We start from the raw sequence: 14,426 nt of genomic DNA on the forward strand, positions 1-14,426 counted from the left end.
CCCCTTGTGTTTCTCCTGTCACAGAGGATCAGAGCCTCGCAGGTGGATGTAGGACTCCGCTACTTCGGCATGTCCCTGTCTGGAGGCTTGGACATCAGCAGTGACGGCCTTGTTGACATCACTGTGGGCACTCTAGGCCAAGCGGCCGTGCTCCGGTAGGGGTCTGCTCTGCCTTCTGTTGTTCCTGGCCTCAGCCTCGCCCATTTTCTCCGCTTTACCTGCCCCCCTTGCAAACACCAGGCCCTGGTGGGAGGAAGTGCAGTGAGTTAGGGCACATCTGGGTGAGAACCTCAGCGCTCTTCTAAGGCCGGGCCTGCAGGCAGGTTCTTGAACTCTTCTAGGTCTCAGTGGCATCGTGGTTACAAGTTGGGCTGCTAACCTCAAGGTCAGCTGTTCAAATCCACCAGCTGCTCCTCAGAAGAAAGAGGAGGCTTTCTACCTCTGTAAAGAGTGTCAGCCTTGGAACACCCCCTCCTCCCCAAGGGACAGTTCTACCCTGTCCTATAAGGTCACTGTAAGTTGGCATTGACTTGATGACGGTGAGTTTTGGTGAGGTCTCAGTGGTCTCCCCTCTACAGAGAAGCGATGACAGCCACTCCCCGCTCCCGCCCCCCCAATCCCCGGGCCGAGCATGGAGCATCAAGTGAGGAGACAGATGCCAAGTCTTTAATACAAATGTTAGCGCTGGTGATGATGATGATGATGAAGAATTTCAGTTTCTGTCCTCCATCCCTAATGAACAACCAAGTCCCGTACAGGGATCTCCCATGTCCGCTCCACACCTCTCCGGACAGCTGCGCACGGGCATCTCAAAGCTCACAAGTCTATAATGTATGCTGACTCTCTGGTACCCCTCATGTCCACAGAGTCCAGGGGGCTTTAGCGCCTCATTGGTGCCTCTTTTTCCTTCCTCCATGTATTAGTCTGGGTACTTTAAAGAAACAAATCCACAGAAACACATGTATAAGAGAGAGTTTTATATAAAGGTTAAGTGTGCATCAAGAAAACATCCCAACCCAGTGCTGCCCAAGCCCACAAGTCCAACATTAACCCATTAACCCATATGTCCAACAAAAATCCACAAAGTCCTCCTCCACCTCACAAAACAGACACAATGATGCCGGCTGCAGGAGGAAAGCTGAGTCAGTGAATGTGTAAACATCTCAGCGCTGGCAGGGGTCTCCATACGGCTGCTCCAGCACCAGGGCTGCATCTGGGTGTGGCTTCTCCTTGGGGATGTCTTGCAGGAAGTCAGCCTTGCAAGCTGAAGCAGGGAACTGCTAAGGCAGCTGCATCCTGGTGCGACCGTCAGAAAGCAAGAGACCCTAGAACTAGAAAGGCGAGGCTCACCGAGCCATTTATCTTTCCGCCCTTCAATTAACCCCACATGTATGTATTGGCCAGGTTGGCACAATAAACTAACTGACTCACTCTACCACCCCACCAACAAGGTTTTCTTGGGCCTGCCTCGAAAACGCCTCAGAGTCCACCCCAATTCTCTCCGTTGCTGCTACCCCTGTGCAGTACAAGACCCAGAGTCTCCGTCTAAACCACCAGTATGGACAGTCTTCCTGGGTCCCCTCCTGGGCTCCATTCTCCACAGGGCCGAGAACAACCCCTTCACTTTACTGCAGCAAACCCCACGGTGGCTCTCAGTGGGGAGGAAAGCCCTACCTCTCTCCCCGGCCTCTCTCCCCGCCTCTCATAACTGCCTTCTCTCTAGGATTTTTCTCCAGCTGCATTGACCCTGCTGTGTGCCGACCAAGCCAAGTCACCCTGCCTGGTCCAGGCCCTGTCTTCTAGCCGTTCTCGCTGCCTAAAATGCTCTCCTCCTGGATTGCCACCTGGCTGGCTCTTTCTTGTTTGCAGAAAGAACTTAAATGCCTGCTCATCACCCACTTTAAGTAGCCACCCCCCCCCGGCCCCCGTCTCTACTACCCTATACTACTTTCTTTTCATTAGCACTAGCACCGAGTGGATTTGGCTTCCTGAGGATCCTGTGTCTCAGAGTCCAGCTGGGCTCCCTCGGGTTTTAAGTGGCGGAGATCTTTTGGAAACCAGTCACCAGGCCTTTCTTCTACAGCTCTTCTGGGTGCATTTGAACTGCTGACAGTTCAGTAGGGAGATGCGTACTGACCAACAGTATCTGCCACCCAGGGAAGAAGTCCAGCCAGAATGCCCCTTTGAGGCAAGGATGGCCTCCTTGTCTCACGTCCTCTGGACATGTTATCAGGAGAGACCAGTCTCTAATGGAGGGCACTACTGGTGTAATGTGGCTGCACCAATGGCCTCAGACATGAGGCCCATGTGAGGGTGACACAGGACCGGGCAGCGCCTCGCTCTGTTGTACCCGGGGGCCGCAGCGAGTCAGAACAGACTCTGTGGCACCCACCACCATCAGCAAGCCCCCCAGGGCCGCCATAGTGGTGCCAGCATGTGGCATTTCTGGTTATATTTCCTTTGTTCGCTTGCTGTCTCACTCTCCGGCTCGAGTGGGGACATAGCTCTTTCTCGCTGTAGAGTAGGATTCAGAACAGCACCTGGCAGAGTGGAGAGGAATATATAACCAGTCAAGCGCTGACCTGGTCACTGCTCACGGTCCTCTTGCTCTTGTTTTAGCTCCAAGCCTGTGGTTCGCCTGAAGGTGTCCATGAACTTCAGCCCCAAGGCCCTGCCCGTTGGCTTCAAAGGCCAGGTGACTGCGAATCTGTGCTTTGAAACCAGCCCTGGAACCCCAGCCACTGAGACAGGTAACAGGCAGCCTAGCCGGCCCACCCCTGTTTCGGTCGTCCCTGGTTGGGTGCTGTGGTGAAAGAGGGTGGCGTAAGCCTGGCGTGGGTGTTGTGAGGGCTGCATGCTTACAATCCTTCAGTATCAGGCTGGACGCCGCGGTGTCGGTGCCGCCTCGTAGCAACCCTGTTGGCCCCAGAACGGAAGAAACCCTGCCCAGGCTTGCCAGGTGTGCGCTGTCTCAGGAAAGGGTGCTCTGATGTAGAGTTCACCCTCGGAAGCGATGTCTCGGAGCCGGTTGAGAACAGGGTGGCTTCCTTGGCGCTGAAGGGCTGAGCTTCTGAGAGAAGACCCAGAGCAGGCAGCCATTTCTCCCGTGACCTGGACCCACCCACGAGTGGAGTGTGCGTGCCCGAGAGTAGGGGTTCCCGAGAAGGGTCCTGTCTGCCTTTTCTCTGGTTTATGCCTTCCCCCTTTCTCCCTCCCTCCTTCTAGTCTGCCTGGCCCAGAGTGTGTGGGGTGATGGTGGGAGGTGCATTGGGGTTCTAACTCATAGCGACCCATAGCACCGCAGAACGAAACACCGCCGGTCCTGCGCCCCCTCACCGTGGCTGCGATGTTTGAGCCCATTGTCGCGGCCACTGCCAATCCCTCTTGTCGAGGGTCTGCCTCTTGTCGCTGACCCTCTGCTTTCCCAAGCGCGATGTCTGGGCTCCTCTCCAGGCCCCAGTCTCTCCCGCGGACATGTCTAATATGCGGTACATAAGCCGGAGTCTTGTCATCCTTGCTGCCAAGGAGCGTTCTGCCTGTTTCTCCCAAGACAGATTGGCTTGTTCTTTTGGTTGCCCGCGATACTTGCAGCATTCTTCGCCTGCACTGTAATTCGAATGCGTGCATTTTAATTCCTTCTTCGGCCTTCCTTATCCAATGTCCAGTGTAATTGAGCACATGATGACTTGGGTCAGGGCACCTGAGTCCTCCACGTGACGCTCTTGCTTTTCGACCCCGCAGAGGGGTCTGGTGCTACCCACTGACCCGGTGCAATCTGGTCCCTCCGGCTGCCGAGAGCACTGAGTGTGGGTCCAGGCGGGCGACGAAAAACTGCCAGAGGCCTGGCCTCACTTCCTCACCCCCTTGCTCAACACTCATCAGAGGCCGTGTACAGCAGGCTGAGGGCGGGGCTGACTTTCACAGCCCAGGAATTGACCGGCTACCCAAGAACCCGCCCCCGCCCCCCCCAGATGAACCCCTCGGCGACAGTCCCCAAGGCTTAATCTCACGGTTCCTGTGATTCCAGAGAGACTGCTCTGCTTCCCAAAGCTTAGAGAGCCCTTGCCCACGTGGGTGACTTTAGCTCAGAAGGAAGTTGTTGTTAAGTCCAGGGCTAGAAAAAATAAAAGAACTATCAGTTCCAGCTGTTTAGACGGCAAGATCCAGGTTGTTATTTCAGCTGCTGAGTGACTGTGTGATGTTAAACAGGTCTCTCTGGGCCCCGGTGTCTATTTTGATCACTAAGAGGTTGGCCTAGATAATCCCCAAGGTGCTCCCAGCGCTGCCACCCTCAGGTTTCCCTCTCTGTTCCCTGAGATCTTCCTCCTGTTTAGTTCCCTCCATGCCACCCTCCTCCCTAAGTCCTCCTCCCATCGGGAAGGCTGACCCCCACCCGGGCTGCATTTGCTAGGTCATGAGGGACTAGGTGCCAGAGACCACAAGGAAGTACCTTTGAAAGGAAGAAGCTCAGGGGTCCAGCCTCTAAGAGGCCGTTCAAGGGGCACTCCCGGGGCACTCAGGCAGGCTGGGGGCCCTTTGCTGGGGCTTGCCCATCCCAGCTTTGCCAGGAAGGCCTCAGCGATGTATCTCTTCCTAGGCCTCAGGGGCACAGCCCTCAACTTCACGTTGGACGTGGACGTGACGAAGCAGTGGAAAAGGCTGAAGTGCCCTCACGAGAAGGCGTGTCTGAGCATCCTGAGGGAGTGGAGCAGCCCTTCCAGTCTCTGTGAGCCCCTCTTGCTCCTCCCCGAGCAGGGAGAGGTAAGTGGAGGCATTCCAGGGTCGTCACAGGGAAAGGATCTGAGGTGTGTGCCAAGAAGGAAACATGCCCGCATAGAAGCCAAGCAGGGGGAATCCGGGCGAGAGACCAAGAGCCTGGTAGAAGCCCGGGAGATGGAGGTGGTTATACCGGAAATCCAAGCAATGAAGCGGCACACTGGAAATGTGGGCAAAGGGAGAAACACTGTACTCGCTGGCATTGTCCGTGGTCAGGAATCCCGCAGGACAGGGGCCCCTTCGTCCAGTGAGCAGTGGGGCGGAGAGCCCTGCCAGGGTCCAGCGGGAGCAATTAAAAGGAGGACAGAGGAGACCCAGGCTGTCTCTCGGAGCTCTGTTCTCCTGGCACCGGTGCTCAGGACCCGAACGAGGTCTTCGCCAGGACCGAGAGAGAGCCACACAGCACCTAGCACTTGGAACAACAAACACCACTCATTCCAATAGACAAGCCCATTCCTACACATCTGTTTCTGAGGTGAAATTGGATTTAAGAATTGAATTTGTTCATTGGATGAAGAAAGAGTTGCTGGCCCAGCGGTTCTCAACCTGTGGGCCGCGACCCCTTTGGGGATCAAATGACCCATTCACAGGGGTCACCCGATTCATAATAGCAGCAAAATTATAGTTATGAAGTAGCAATGCAAATAATTTTATGGTTGGGAGTCACCACAACATGAGGAGCTGTATTAAAGGGTCGCGGCATTAGGAAGGTTGAGAACCACTGGCCAATGGCCTTCCTTAAATATAAGCATAACTATATATTGCAACAGAGAATCATGCTCACCTCTCCCCAGACATTCAAAGCTCCTGTCATGGCGAGAAGGTTCACTGGGGCAAAGAGAATGGCAAATGGCGTCTAAGTGAGCTCTTTATGAGGAGCCCTGGTGGTGGCATGGGGGCACGATGGGCTGAGGAGCAGTCCCAAGGCCAGCAGCTTGAAACCAACAGCTGCCCCATGGTCTAAAGACAAGACTTGCTACCCCATGAGAGTCACAGCCTTGGGGACCCCTGGGGCAGTCCCCCCTCTTCTACAGAGTTGCTGTGAGTCGGAATTCACTCAATGGCAGTGAGTTGTTTGTGGGGAGGGGTTGGAACAACAGTTCAAGGAGCGGCGCCCTGGCGACGCTGTTAGGTAAGCATTGGGCCGCTAACCATGAGGTTGGTGGTTGGAGCCCAGCAGACCCTCTGTGTGAGAAAGACGAGGCTCTCCTGGTCCAGTAAAGACTTACAGCTTTGAGAACCCCATACAGAGTGTCTAGGACCCAGAAGCAACTCAGAATCGACAGGAGTGTTCATGGAAGAATTCCATTATCTTTCTGCCTCATGAACTTTTGGAAGTCCCCTTGTATGTCATCATGGTGCTTTGGGAAAGATCTCAGTGAAACATGCATGTGACCCTGACTCTTCCCTGCACTGGCTCCCTCTCGCCCTGCGATGAAGGCTATGCCAGTTTTAAACTCCTGGCCATCAGAATCCCTCTTTGGACTACTGCAGACAAAGGAAGATTTCTCCCAAAAGTTCAGGAAGGCTTGATTGAAGGAAGTTTCCTTTCAGCCGGGCTTGCTTGGAAGGCACCTAGGCTGTCAGATTCCCCGATTGTATCGTTCGCTTCTTGTTGCGATGACATTGATGTGGAAAGTGTCCTCCTTGCCCCTTTTCTCTCCGTCTCTGGTGCTGCCTTCCATGGTGGCCCTGCATGCAGCTCCCCGAGGAAGACTACTTCTCCAACATCAGTATCAAGGTCAGCTACCAACTCCAGACCCTGCAGGCTGACAGGCACCACCCTCAGGCCCTCCTGGATCACTACACTGAGCCCTGGGCCATCTTCCAGGTGACTGGGACCCCGACAAGGATGCCACCCACCACACTGCCATCCCCACCACAAACACCTCCTTCCCTAAGTTAGAAACTGTGAAGGGGGTGGGGGCTCCAGACAGTAGCCAGGCCTCTTCCTATATAGATGGTGAAACTGAGTCCCAGAGAAGACGGTAACTTTCCCAGGGCCTCTCTGATTGGTAACAGAGGTCTCCAGACCCCTGTCCAGGGTCAGTTCCTTTACATTTGCAAGAAGGACTTGTTACCTGTGTAACAGGTGTATACCAGGATGGTCACTTAGCAAAGTAGGAGGGTGGGGAGGTCACTCATGATGTGGAGGTGTGGATCCCATGTGGGGCGGGCTGGCTTGCCCTGCTCTACAGAAAAGATGCCCTCTGGTACTCTTGCCTGTCTGGGCCTTTCCCAGAGCCTTTCTCCCATGCCTGTCCGTGCAGCTGAGACAGGCAGGCAGTGACACAAGAATCCTCACTCATTACCGTGGGAGAGATAAACAGTCAGGGTGCCCGAGCCTGTGGCACCTACGCCGATTCTGTTCCCCCCTGGCTGTTCTCCCATACTGCTCTCAGTCTCCATCCAGAGGCCCTCACAGAGTCCAGCAAAAGCAGCTGGAACAAAGAAGTGACGTGAGGGTCAAAAGTCATGATCATCCCTTGGAATGAATTGAGTCTCAAAAGAAAAGAAAGGAAAAAGGCAAAGGTAGTCCATGCTGGCACAGACGATCTTGAGTTAACATACGTATGTACTTAAGGTAATCATAGGACACGCGTGGCTGTCCAATATGCTTACCAAAATGCACCATAGTAATGATACTAATTTCATCGCCAAAAACTAGATCAGGTTTAAATTTCGATTAAAAAATGTAAAAAGCACCTGCGCTCTAATAGCCACGATGCCAGTAAGTGTGGGGAGAAGAGCTAGAGGACTGGCATCAATCATCTGGGTAACCCCACTCCCTCAAGCCCATGTGCCCAGGAAAAGGGGAGCGGCGTTCCCTGGGAGTGAAGATCGTCATCTTAATTTCGAAGGTGAAGAGATCTGTTTTCAAAGTGGTTCTTTCTGGTATTGACAGCACGTTAGATGATGCAGAACAGATGGGAGAGCTCAGGAAGGTTGGGCGGTAAGGAGATTATCGCGAATTATACATGCGTCCGTTTCGAGTGGTTTCTTATTTAGGGAATAGTTGATTTCCTGAAGAGTTACAAGAATGGCACACGGAGTCCCACACACCCTTTACCAGATTCTCGCAGCCTTAGCATTTTGCTGCTTTTGCTTGACCGTTGCCCCCTTCTCGCCCTTCCGCCTCCTCTCAGTGTCACCTAGACACATGTATGTGCATAGGAGTCCTGGTGGTGTAGTGGTTATGCATGGGGCTGTAATCCACATGGGTGATAGTTTGAAACCACCTGCAGCTCCCTGGGATAAAGACTGGGCTTTCTACTCCTATAAACAGTTAGTCTCAGAAACCCTGGGCTTTCTACTCCTTTAAACAGCTAGTCTCAGCAACCCGCAAGGGGGTCACTGTGAATCAGCATCGACTGGAAGGTAGTGAGGGGCTCCAAGAAGTTCATGGAAAAATGGATTTTCTAGGTCAATAATGATAAGGTTTATTATAACACAGTTTTGAGGTTGTCCTGTCTTCAAACATTATTCCGTATTCAGTCAAAATATTATCTGGATTTTCAACATTATTATGGCAAAATGAAATGAAACTACTTGATATAGTTCAACTCTCTGTAGTCTTTGTAACTCCACCAAATTACTGCAAATCATCAGTGTTTCCATTTCACTGGGTAAAAGCGAGTCCTCTCAGAAGGAGAAGGAGAACCTCACCACCACCAGGAAAGAAGAGCCGCTGGCAGAGTGTGTTTGAGAATCTGAGTGGAGAAGTGGTGGTGACAGCAGAGGTGCCAGAGAGCACAACACTCAAACCAGACAGAGTGGCAGGGTTCCCAGCCAAGAGAAGCAGTGCCTATGTGCCCATGTGCCTACAGGCAGGAGGTTGGCTTGCAGAGGGGGTGCCCTTTGGGTATTTACCAGGGCTAAAGTTGCTTTGTAACACTCGCCCAAGGAGGGCAGAGACCAAGGAGTCAAAAACTGAGACAAGAGACTAGAGAGAGATGTGGCTGCCAGCATGGCTGAGAAGACATGCTATGAACAAAAGAACTGTATCAGTCTTTCTGTTACTAATTTCTAACCTGTTAACTTCCCTAATAAGCCACATAATCATGAAAAGAAAAAAGGACTTTTCCTCAAGCGTTTTGAAACCCCTTGATATATTATTTTTTTAAAATAATTTTATTGGGGGCTCGTACAGCTCATCACAATCCATGCATACATCCATTGTACCAAGTACACTGGATATATTATTTTTTGAACCATCTGCAAGTCAGTTATAGATAGCATGCCTCTTGGCCCCCTAAATTCTTCAGTCTACAGTTCCTAAAACTTAAAGAAAGTTTCTTATATAACCTAAGAAAAATGATCCAAACCAGGAAATTATAACAGGGATAAAATACTATTATCTAATTCACAGACTTTACTTAAATTTTTCCAATTGCCCTACTAGAGGTAGGGGTGACCATGTTGAGAGCTCCATGAGTAATTGCTAGGTTGGGGCATTGGGAGGATGAGTGGGGGGGCGGGGTCTGAGAAGCATATTAAGGCCTCACAGCACCCCAAGGCTCTGTTTCAGCATGTGGGCCAACTTTTCTTTGTGTTTGTTCCACCCTGCCCTCCCATCTGCGCCACTGGCTGCCACAACTTGCGACCTGACACCCCGGCCACACTAACTGTACTGTTTGTCCTGCCTGTGATTCGAGGTTGTAGCACGGACTGCAGCACTACCTGAGTCACCGGCAGAGTCTGAGTGGTCTGGGGATCCAGCCAGCTTGGTCCATACAACCGATGCTGCTCAAATAACCCTCATCCTGCAACTATGAAGTGCCCCAACCCCCCAACAGCACCACCGGGGAGAATGTGAGAAGCCCGTAGATCCAGCAGACTCAATTGATGCCACCCACACAACTCATGTCATCCTCAAGATGTGGCTGCAGAAAGGTCCACCCTTTGCCCACAATGCTTATGGGGCCTGAGTGGCCTGTAGATCCGTCCCACCCAATCCCAGCAGCAGAGGCTTGCATCTGCAATGGGTCCCACCCGTCTGCCAGCACTGCCTGTGCAGCCTGAGCTGCCTGTGGCTAGAGGCCCCGGCCGGTGCAGGCTGAGCCAACCACACTGCCTCTGCAGCTTGTGACTCGCGCCTACGGCTCATTCTGCACTGCCCACTTGGGGCACCAGCGCCACCAGCTTCACGCAGCCCTGGCCACCTCAGTCCAAAATGCAGAACTGCTTTTACCAAACACAGACCCAATCAGCCCTGTCACCAGTGCTGTATGCACTGCACTTAATGTACCACCTCCAGTGCCACCAAAATGCCACGCAAACAACTCACATCAGCAGTCACTACCAGAAAGCAAGAAAAACAAATCCCAATGTCTGAAGAGGATCTGAACCTAGAGACATATATAGAAGAAGCAGACATTGAACCACCACAGGAAGACATTTTCAATGTTGCTTAGAGTCATACAGGATATGAGGGAATAAATACAGAAAAAGGATGGAACATGGAATAGAGTCCACATACCAAATGGAAATACAAGAGTTAAGGGATGAGGCAGTAGAAGCAAAATGGTAAAAGACATCACCAACAGGCTGGAAGAAGCAGAAAATCATATCAGGAACAGTAGAAGATATCCAAGCAGAATTTAACAAACATGAAAGACAATCAAAGAAGGTAATTAAAGAAGCTGAAGAAAACCTGAGAACAATGAGTGATGTTATGAAGAGAAAAAATATTCAAATAATTGGGATACCAGAGCAAGACGTAATAAAGAAATCAACAATCAAAATAGCGAGGGAATTCCTGGGGCAAAACTTCCCCAATTTAATAAAGGAGGATAAGACAATTATCCAGGAAGCCAAGAGGACACCAATTACACTGAACCCCAAGAAGAACACATGAGGGCACATACTAGTCAAAATATCCGCCTTTGAGGAAAAGGAGAAAATCATAAGAGCAGCTAGAGAAAAAATGTAGTCACCTATGAGGGTCCTCAGGTAAGAATATGCTCAGAATTAGCAGAAACCAAGAAGAGAGATTTGAGTAGCATCTTCCGAAAGTTGAAGGAGAATAGCTGTATCTGTGAATCTTGCCAAACTCGCCATCAGAATAGAAGGTGAGATAACAGTTTTCTCAGATCAGGAAAAATTTAGAGAATGTGTTAAAAAGAAAACCCAGCACTACAAAAATTGCTTTCCAACTCACTTTGGACAGATGACCAACATCCACAGAACACAAACATGAGACAACCGCATAATGTAACACTATCCAGAAGTCAATGCACTGAAAGCAATGCCCAAGACGTCTTGGACCCAATGGTGAAAAGCAGGCAAGAATGAGTCCCCCACATACACAACACACAGCTAAGGAGGGAGGTAGGAAAATACTTCTCACAAAAGGTACGAGATGACAGCAAAGTATTCACAGATGGATGTAATTACTCTGAACATCAGTGGTCTGAACTCAGCTATTAAAAGACAAAGACTAACAGACCAGATTAGGAAACAAAACCCATCGATCTGTTGTCTGCAAAAGACACATCTCAAATTTACAGACAAAAACAGGTTGAGGATCAAAGGATGGCAAAAAATATATCAAGCAAATGGCAATCTTAAAAAAGCAGGACTTGCAATTCTAATCTCCGACAAAATCAATCTCAAGGTGCATGACATAACTGGAGATGAGTATGGGCACTACATAATGATCAAGGGATCAGTAGACTCAGAGCCAGTGAGCATAATAAACATAAACATGCCCAATGAGAGACCTGTGGAATTTGTTGAATCAAATCCTTCAAAAGATGAAAAAAGAAATCACAGGATCAACAATCATAGTAGCAGACATCAATACACCACTCTCCAAGAAAGACAAATCAGCAGGAAAGAAGCTTAACAAGGAGGCTAACAGCACTAAACTCTACAATTAGACAACTTGACCTGATAGATATATTCAGAGCTCTTCACCTAACTGCAAAACAAAAACAAACCACATTTTTTTCAAGTTCACACAGCACATATTGAAAAATAGACCACATGCTGGAACACAAGTCAAGCTTGAGTAAATTCAAACATATAGAGGCCACATAGACTCTCTTCTCTGACCACTACACCAAAAAGCTGGAAATCAACAGAAGAAAGAACAAAAACACAAGGGCAAATACATGGAGGCTTAATAACTTACTTCTTCAAAAGGACTGTGTATTGGCCCAAATTAGAGATGAAATCAGGAAGTTTCTAGAAACTAATGAGAATGAGAATACAACACACCAGTACCTACAGGATATAGCAAAGGTAATTATCCGAGGATGCTTGCTAGTGATAAATGAGCATATGAAGGAGGAAGAGAGACTTATGGTGATGCCCTCTCACAAAACCTTCAGCAATTGGAAGAGTCAACAGAATAATCCAACTAATAGCAAAAGAGAGGAAATTATAAAAATCAGGGTGGAGAAAAGTGAGTGGGAAAACAAAAATCAATGGGGAAAAAATCAACTCAGTTTAAAGCTGGTTCTTTGAAAGGATTAACAGAATTGATCAACTGGTAGCAAACCTAACCAAAGATAGAAAGGGTCAGATGTCAATATCTAGGATGAGGGATGAAACGGGAAATTACAACAGACTTTAATGAAATGCAAAGACTAATTACACAGTACTATGAAGGACTGTACTCCTACAGATTGAACACTTGGAAGACATGGATAAAGACCTGGAAAAACAAACCCTCCCCAAATGATCTGATATGGATGTCAAGAACTTGAACAGACCTATAGCAAAAGAAGAAATGGATAAGGTAACCAAGGAACTAACAACAAAACAAAGGCCGAGCCCAGATGACTTTACAGGGGAATTCTACCAAGCATTCATGAAAGAGCTGACACCAACCCTACACCAGCTCTTCCAGAACACAGAAAACGACGGTAAACTCCCAGACACATTCCATGAAGCTAGCATCACACACTGGTACCAAACCCGGGCAAGGATCCCACAAGAATAGAGAATGCCAGGCTCATATCTCAAATGAACATAGATGCAAAAACCCTTAACAAAATCTTGACCAATAGAATACAAAAGAATATAAAGAAAATAATCCATCGTGACTAAGTGGGATTCATACCAGGATGCAGGGATGGCTCAACATCTAAAAAGCTGTCAACATGATCCATCACATTGACAAGAAAAAGGACAAGAACCACGTGATAATATCAATAGACGCAGAAAAAGCCTTTGACAACATGCAATACTCATTCCTAATAAAGACACTCAAGAAGATAGGATTGGAAGGAAATTATCTCAATATAATAAAAGGTATATATGAAAAACCAACAGCCAGCATTACAATCTATGGAAAAAAGATGAAAACATTCCAACTGAAAAAGGGGACCCAACAAGAATGCCCCTTGTTCGCAATTTGATTCAATATTATCCTAAAGGTCCTAGGTGTACTTCTGAGGAAACAAGTGAAGTTATCGCTATTTGCAGATGATATGATTCTATATATTGAGCACACCCCAAAGGCTCCACAGTAGGATGGCTGGAGTCATGAGCAGAATATGGTTGAATGGCAGGATATAAGATCAACAAGCAGAAGTCAATTGGATTGCTATAGACCACTGATGGGATTACAGTAAAAGAGATCAAGAAGATAGTCAAGCATAAATTGAAATATCTAGGGATAAACTTAACCAAAAAAACCCCAAAAGATCAAAGATCTGTATTAGGAAAACTACAGAATGTTATTACAAGAAACCAAAAGGGAACTTCACAAATGGAAGAATATCTTATGATCATGGATGGGAAGACTCAATATTGCAAAGATGTCAATCCTACCTAAGGCACTATATAAATTCAATGCAATCCCAATACAAATTCCAGCATCATTTTTCAAATACATGAAAATCAGAGTACCAACTTTGTATGGAAATGGAAAAGGCCCAGAATTGGCAAAGAACTCCTCAAGAAGAAGAACAAAGTGGGCGGTTTGCACTACCTGACTTTAAAGCTTATTAGACAGCCACAGTTGTCAAAACAGCATGCTACTGGTATCATGATAGACACTCGGACCAATGGATACGAACAGAAAATCCAGAAATAAAAACAGCAGCATACAGACACCTGATCTTTGACAAGAGCCCCAAATTATCAAATGGGAAGCACATGCCCTTTTTAACAAATAGTGCTAGGAAAACTGGATATCAGCCTGCAGAAAAAAGAAACAAGACCCTTACCTCACTCCATACACAAAAACAATTTCAAGATGGATCACAGACCTCGAGGTACAACCCAAATGATCAGGATCATCAATGAAAAAAATTGGGACATAGCTAAGAACCTTAGCGCAGGAATACATGGGCTATCAGTAATACTGAAGGATACTCACCCAGAGGAAGATAAGATAGACATGTGGGACACACTAAAGATAAAACACTTGTGTACAAGGCAAGTCTACATCAAGAGAGTAATAAGAGAGCCAACACACTGGGGAAAGATATTTAGTACTGACATATCAGACAAAGGGCTTATTACTAAGATCTACAGAATCCTGTACGCTTACAACAAGAAATAAATGAACAGCTCACTGAGGAGGTGGGCAGAAGATTCGCACAGAAGATTCACAAAGGAGGAAACCCGAATGGCCAATAAGCATATGACAAAATGTTCCTGATCATTAGCCATCCGGGAAATGCAAACTAAGACAA

General features: G+C 48.4%; 1 protein-coding gene across 1 annotated transcript in view; it reads left to right on the plus strand.

Annotated features, from left to right (window-relative positions):
* The window catches only part of ITGAE (integrin subunit alpha E), a 60,840-nt gene that overhangs the window by 22,485 nt on the left and 23,929 nt on the right, over nucleotides 1-14,426 (plus strand). Inside the window, exons 16-19 of the mRNA XM_045293337.1 lie at nucleotides 25-155; nucleotides 2,620-2,750; nucleotides 4,598-4,761; nucleotides 6,479-6,607. Coding sequence (XP_045149272.1) covers nucleotides 25-155; nucleotides 2,620-2,750; nucleotides 4,598-4,761; nucleotides 6,479-6,607 — 555 coding nt within the window. The remainder of the gene's footprint in view (nucleotides 1-24; nucleotides 156-2,619; nucleotides 2,751-4,597; nucleotides 4,762-6,478; nucleotides 6,608-14,426) is intronic.

The sequence above is a fragment of the Echinops telfairi genome, unplaced genomic scaffold, assembly GCF_000313985.2.
Source record: "Echinops telfairi isolate 266 unplaced genomic scaffold, ASM31398v2 ScPeMD7_2010;HRSCAF=2546, whole genome shotgun sequence".
NCBI lineage: Eukaryota > Metazoa > Chordata > Mammalia > Afrosoricida > Tenrecidae > Echinops > Echinops telfairi.